At 43.8% G+C, this 6,770-nt stretch overlaps 1 protein-coding gene across 1 annotated transcript; it reads left to right on the forward strand.

Annotated features, from left to right (window-relative positions):
• The first annotated feature begins 1,050 nt into the window (after window positions 1-1,050).
• On the forward strand, window positions 1,051-2,386 carry LOC109174721 (aspartyl protease AED1-like). The gene is made up of 3 exons (XM_019323976.1): window positions 1,051-1,245; window positions 1,414-2,013; window positions 2,345-2,386. The coding sequence occupies exons 1-3, from the start codon at window positions 1,051-1,053 to the stop codon at window positions 2,384-2,386; spliced, it is 837 nt and encodes a 278-aa protein (XP_019179521.1).
• The last annotated feature ends 4,384 nt before the right edge of the window (window positions 2,387-6,770 follow it).

Consider the following 6,770-nt stretch of genomic DNA (forward strand, 5'->3'; position numbering starts at 1 on the left):
GAATTTAATAGGCTCATACTCCTCACTTAGTCCTTCCAGAAATCTGATGACACAGTCATCCTCCCTTTCTTTCAGCAACTTCTCCATGAGAGTACACGAGCATCTAGGTGTACACTCACACACTGGTAAGGGCCTCAGGGTGTTCAATTGTTGCCACAGAGAATTACATTTGGTGAAATACTCATTAACAGACAGATTTCCCTACATATTTTTATATATCTCATTCTGCACTTCAGATATCTTATGAGGATCAGTTTGTGAATACCTTTTACTGAGAGCATTCCATATCTCCGAGGCTTTGTCAAAGTACATGACGCTTTCAGCTATTGCAGGACTCACTGATCTTAGGATCCAAGAGCAAACGATGCGATTGCATCTCTTCCAAGCTGCATACCTTGGATCAGCCTTAGTAGGACTTGTGATAACTCCATTGACAAAATCATACTTGTTCTTCACTTCTAACGCCATCTTCATAGCTCGATTCCAAGATGGATAGTTAGTCTCAACCAGAATTGGAGAGACCAGCACCATATTTGGATTCTCTGTAATGTGTAGGAAGTATGGATCGTCAAATTCAACACTGTGTTGATTCAGCTGCCCTTGATTCAATGATCCAGCTGACTGATTACCACGATCCTCTCCCCCTGTCACGTTTTGTGCCATTGTTACAACAGCGTAGCTTCTTCTCTGCTCTGATACCATGATCAAAACAGCACTGCAAAGTTCCTAGGGTTTGAAAGCTTCATATTTGTGTGGAAAGGATGATGATTCATTACTCAATCATTAGTGTGAAAAAGTGTATTACATCAAGGCAAAGCAGTCTGCTATATATCAAAGAGACGAAAGGGAAAGAAAGAGGCAGTTATAACTAACTGCAAGGAAAAAACCATAATGCCCTTAAGGCTTATTACAAAGGAAAAGCAGAAGACTTTCTTAACAACCTTCTTAACAACCTCACCAGCTGTGCTATGCTTCATGATCAACTTTGCTATGCTTCATCAATGTTTATGGATACATGCAGGTTTAGCATCGAGATTTGAAAAGATAGCAATGGCATCTAGAAAGGGACCATGCAGGCTACCCTACAACCCTGCAAAGACAATTTCCTCTACACAACATTTTCAAAGTGAAAAGGCCGATGATGATGGTTCTGCAGATCCCATGGAATACTATTTCACGGTTGGGCTGGGAACACCTAAAGCTTACTACAATTTGTTCGTGGACACCGGCACCGACAACACTTGGGTTCGTTGTCAGCCTTGCAGCAGTGGCTGTAAATCTATTAGCCCTCCCTTCGATCCATCCAAATCAAAAACATATGTCAATGAATCATGCAGATCTACTGATCCAAATAATTATAATAATGTCTTTAACAGTAGTTACATCGATACTTCAGCTGCTATTGGACACTAGGGGTGTGATACACTTACAATTCAGAAACAACATTCCTATGTTGCCAAGAATTTCCAGTTCGGTTGTGCCCAAGAAATCAACGACACAGTTGGTGATAATTTTGGAGATGATGATGGGATCCTTGGCCTGGGACAAGGGGATCTATCTCTTCCTTCTCAAGCAGGTTTCCGAATCTTCGGCTATTGTATCCCAAAGACAAATAGCCGACTTGGGTATTTTGTGTTTGGGAGTGAAGCAGCCAAAATGTCTTCATCCTCCCATCCAAAATTCACAAGATTGCTCAACAATGCTGGGGAAATAATATATTCTGTAGTGCTTAAGGGGATCAGTGTTGCCGGGAAGAAGTTGGATATTGATGCTTCAGATTTGAGCAATCAATCAGGTGCCATTATAGACAGTGGAACTACCTATACTCAATTACCCATCAATGCTTTTTCTGCATTACTCACAGCTTTCAACCAAACATTGGCATCCATCTATCCAGCTGCATCATCTCAATTGAAGTTGGACACAATATGCTATAATGTGGATGGGATTGATACCACCACCTTTCACGTCCCACCCATAACATTTCATTTTACAGGGATGTCAGAAGGGGAAGTTATTGATGTTGAGTTGAGGCCATCTGGGATTCTGATGACCACTAACACTACTGGAAATTCTGAAATTTCCGACCACCTGAAAGTAATCTTAAATCAAGTCAAAGCCTTGTTCCGACCACTTTTGGTATCCGGAAAAACCCTTGTTGCTATTTCCGACCACTTTTTGCTTTCAACTTGATATAAGATTACTTTCAGGTGGTCGGAAATTCAATAATTTCCAGTAGTGTAAGTCAAACCAAGTGTGTTTGGGCTTCATTCCCTCAGAAGGCCCCCTCACCATTATTGGCAACCATCAGCAGCGACAAATGGGCATGTTTTTCGATTTGCAGAGGGAGAGAATTGGTTTTGGAACCAAAAACTGCGCTGAATGAATAAGAAGAAACAAATCATCATGCATGGAATTGAATTCAACTCACTCCCTATCCCTAGTAATGGTAGATTACTTTTCCTTCAGCTCTCATTTTCAATTTTGATGTGTACTTTACTGTACGTGTTTCAATCTTCTAATTTTGTGCTTGTTTCCATGTAAAACAAACATGGTAATTGGATCTGAATCCAATAATATAGTTCAAAACATATTGATATGACTCAAGTAGATCATGGAACAAATAAAATTATCCAGGAACGTTCTCAATTCAATGAGACAGAGTAAATTACTTGCACGAAATCTCCCTTTAGTTTTGAGTCCAATTGGGCAATTTTAAGAATTCATGAGCAATCTTCAATGAAGCGCGTCTAGCTATGCTGCCCCCTACGAAGATTACGAGTTTGAACTCCAAATAATAATTCTAAAGGGTAGAAGAATGTTAGAAGTTATTGATGTTGAGTTGAGGCCATCTGGGATTCTGATGACCACTAAGTCAAACCTAGTGTGTTTGGGCTTCATTCCCTCAGAAGGCCCCCTCACCATTATTGGAAACCATCAGCAGCGACAAATGGGCATTGTTCTATGACGGTTGTTACTCCTCCACGTTACGTGGTTCTATTTATATGCATGCATATCGCCGGTCATTCTCCACCAGTTCTACGTAGACACCAAACACGATCGCCTATTCAATTATCAACGATCAGCGATGGACATCAACGCAATCGCAACAGGTTGTGCCGTTTTGTCTTTGGCGGAGGAAGAAGTCGGGGGCCTAGAGGCACCGGACATTCACACGATCTCATCGACGAATCCTCACCATGATCTGATTGGTCGATTCTTAACGGATCGGATGATCAAATTCGACCACATGCAGCAGGTTCTGGCCTCGGTGTGGCATCCAGTGATGGGCATGCGAGTTCTCCCGATAGATGACAATCTGTTCTTATTCCAATTCCCGCACCTTGAAGGATTTGCAACGCGTGTTGGATGATGGCCCATGGTCATTCGAGAATCACACGCTAGTGTGCACCAAGGTTCCGACGGCGTTAGGCCGGACGATGTGTCTCTTAACGACATCTCGATATGGGTCCAGATCCACGATCTCCCTACCATCTATGCTTCCTCAGATTTCATCGCACGCATTAGCGATTATGTGGGCACTTTTCTGGCAGCTGTGTAACACCCCGTGTTACGGCCTTCAATCGTGGATTAATTATTTAATTAATCCCGCTAATAATAATTAAATATGATTTAATTATGTTAGGTTTCCCTTTAATTAATTAATAGGGTCCACCATGAACCGTGGACCCTTGCCTAAATTAGAGGCTTAAGCCTATTAGGAATAAAGAAAGTAAACCTTTTACTATTCGGATCCTAATTAGGAATCCTAGACCTAGTAATCTATTAGGAATAAAGGAAGTGGGCCTTTTACTATCCAGATTATGATTAGGATCCGCTTTAATTAATACGGTCCAATGTGGACCATGGACCCTTATCCCTAAAACAAGTCCCTAGTCCTATAAGGAATAGAATTAGTAAACCCATACCATTCAGGCCCTAATTAGGAGTCTTAAATATATAAATAGGGAACTTAGGAGGCACCTAGAATTCCCACCACAATAATCTCTCACCATCCAAAGAGTTCCAAGAATTTCCCTAGGAGAAATCAAGAAAGCAAGAAAGCTTAAAGAAAGATCCTTCATAGCCAAGGAATTAATTAAGGCTAAGAGGTAACCCATGTCTCAACAAAACCTATTTTCATAGTTATGATTTCCCCCGTAGGATTTCTCCATATTATTGTGTATTGATGATTTATGATGTTATTATTGATAATTGATGGGATAACTCCATGGGTGATCTTGATATTGGGAGATTCTTGGTAATTATGGTGTTCTTAACGATTATGTGGAATTCTTGATGATTATATGTTGCTCTTGATAATTGTATGGCGTTCTTGATGCTTATGTGTTATTTGTACCGAATCTTGTAATTAGAAGACGAACCGTATTCTTGTTGATGTAAAAGTGATTAGAACCCTAGGTTGAATCGTATGATATTATTCTTGGTATATCGGGTGGGGAAATCGCATGTTTGGGTGACAATTATGTTTAGAAAAGCATGATAGGTTATGTGCCGTACGTTTCTCGTATTTGATCCGTTAATTGTCTACGTGTTGATCGTTAATTGCGTTGTAAAGTGTCTAAGCATGGTTTCGGGTTCCACAACGGTTCCCGGGGCGTTTGGTGTATAAAGAGTCAGTGGGGGGTAGGTGGGGGGGTAGGGGACCCGCCACCTACCCACGGTCAAAGATGGCAGTCCCGGCAGCGAGCAACCGGCGGGCAGCTGCCCGCCGGCGACCCGCTGCCCGAAACAGTATTACCGGCGGGCAGCCGGCGGGTGGCCCCCCCACCCACCGGCTACCCGCTGGAAATTCCCACTCGGGACCCCGGCCTCCCCGTTTGATGTTTTCCCCCGATCCCCGTGGTGTCCCAACGGACTCCGTCTATCGTGCCTATGTCTAGTGGGATATTTCGGGTACCGTTCGTAGGTTTATGAGTCTATTATATTGCATGCTAGTTGAATTGGTATCCCGTTGACCTAGGTGGAAGAAGTATGAACCCCTTAGGACTATTCTTAGTATGTGATGGATCACGCATAGGTTTTGTTATACGTTTCCTCCCCCTTCCCAATGTGCAATGTGGGTTGCATGTGCTTGCTATGTGTTATGTGTGTGTGTTACCCCAATTCGGTTGCGATCGGATTGGTTATCCTGAGCTGTGGTTCAGAAGCTGGCTGCGGTCAGATTGATACTCTTGGGCTGCGGTCCACCGTTTGGTTGCGATCAAACGTTTCTATATGAGCTGCGGTTCATCCTTTTCTAGGCTGCGGTCAGATGACATTCTCTTGGGCTGCGGTCCACTGTTTGGTTGCGATCAAACACTATGATGAGCTGCGGTTCATCGGTCGGTTGCGATCGACCCCTCCGTGTTGCGATACGGGGCAGGGTGCTGCGGGGCCGTGTCAGAGCTATATGCGCTGACCCTCATGTATGGGTATGCGATTGGTCCTGTGGCGCCAACAAAGTGTGCTATGTGTTGTGACGTGGATGAGTGGTGATTATGAGTGTCTTGGGGGATGCGACTATGGGGTTTATGTTGGGGATTGTTTATGTTGAGTTATGATTATTGTTTATGCCTTGCCTTATCTGCCTTATCTGTTGTGAACTACATATGCTTGTTATAACTGTTGATTGTTTCTAGCCTTATCTGTCGAGTCATTCCCGGTTTTAAAGCTAGAGTTCGTAGGATATATCTTCATGCTCAAAATGGTTTTCGTATATCTATATATACCTCTATATGTACTGTATTTCAACGCGTTGGAGTGGGTTACCAGCATCTCTCGCTGAACAGATATATTTGGCTTTCAGGCACAGAAGATTATGTCACTGGAGCGCGCTAGAACTCAGAGTGTAGAAATAGATAGTTTCCCTTTCGGCCTGCGTGCCATGTTTATACATTTATGCTTTTGAGGATATTAGTTAGTTAGCCTGTGCATCTGGGTTCTCTAGCCTAGGTGTGGCATAGCACCCCGAACACTTGTATTATATTCTGGGATTTAATAAGATTCTACCATTATTATCAGCTTTAAAAAGTCTTAAAAATCTGGGGTGTTACAGTTGGTATCAGAGCCTAAGTTTGACCCTAGGATAAGACTCTTAAGACCGGACTTTAGGACATTAGGCTTGAACTCTAGGTATCTAGGAACATAGGACTCAGGAATCTTATGACGCGCGGTGAGATTGTGAAACCTACACATAACCTCCCCTCACTTTATCCCTCCATGACTTAAAGAACCCCCCTACGCTTACCACACCAAGGTAAGGGTGCAGCACACTGACCCATCACTACAATAAATATTGGCCCTAAAGACCAGCAGCACGGCGCCAACAAGAAGACAGTCAAGGACCCCACACTCCTCGCAGAACGAATCCGAACCTTCAACAAAATCTTTGGGTTAATGGAATGCCCAGGGGAGCACCGCGTAGAGATAGCCTCGATCGAAGACACGAGGTTGATCCTTGATAAATCCAAAAAGGACCCACTTATGGGTAACAACCGGGGGTCCAACTAGGAGTGCCTAGGGGCACGACTACAAGGACGATTCCACCCCGCACCCGCAAGGGCAACCACGTACAAGAAATCCCCCACCGCCTCCGTCGAACACAAACGCAGACTTCGCCCGACAAGTCTCTAACCATCGACCACCCACATCCTCAGGAGAAGAGGATCCCGGATCCGAACCCTCGACAAAATCCTCGAGTTAGTAGGACGCCCAGAGGAACGCCGCGTGGAGGTAGCCTCGTTCTACTTCGGACACGAGGCCGATCT

This window comes from Ipomoea nil, unplaced genomic scaffold, assembly GCF_001879475.1.
Source record: "Ipomoea nil cultivar Tokyo-kokei standard unplaced genomic scaffold, Asagao_1.1 scaffold0656, whole genome shotgun sequence".
NCBI lineage: Eukaryota > Viridiplantae > Streptophyta > Magnoliopsida > Solanales > Convolvulaceae > Ipomoea > Ipomoea nil.

Bases quoted from the DNA above. Each gene is read 5' to 3' on its own strand.
- LOC109174721 (XM_019323976.1), top strand. From the start codon at position 1,051: ATGGCATCTAGAAAGGGACCATGCAGGCTACCCTACAACCCTGCAAAG. The intron at 1,246-1,413 runs GTTCGTTGTCAG...ATTGGACACTAG, and splicing joins CCGGCACCGACAACACTTGG to GGGTGTGATACACTTACAAT. The intron at 2,014-2,344 runs GTTATTGATGTT...TTCGATTTGCAG, and splicing joins CAGGGATGTCAGAAGGGGAA to AGGGAGAGAATTGGTTTTGG.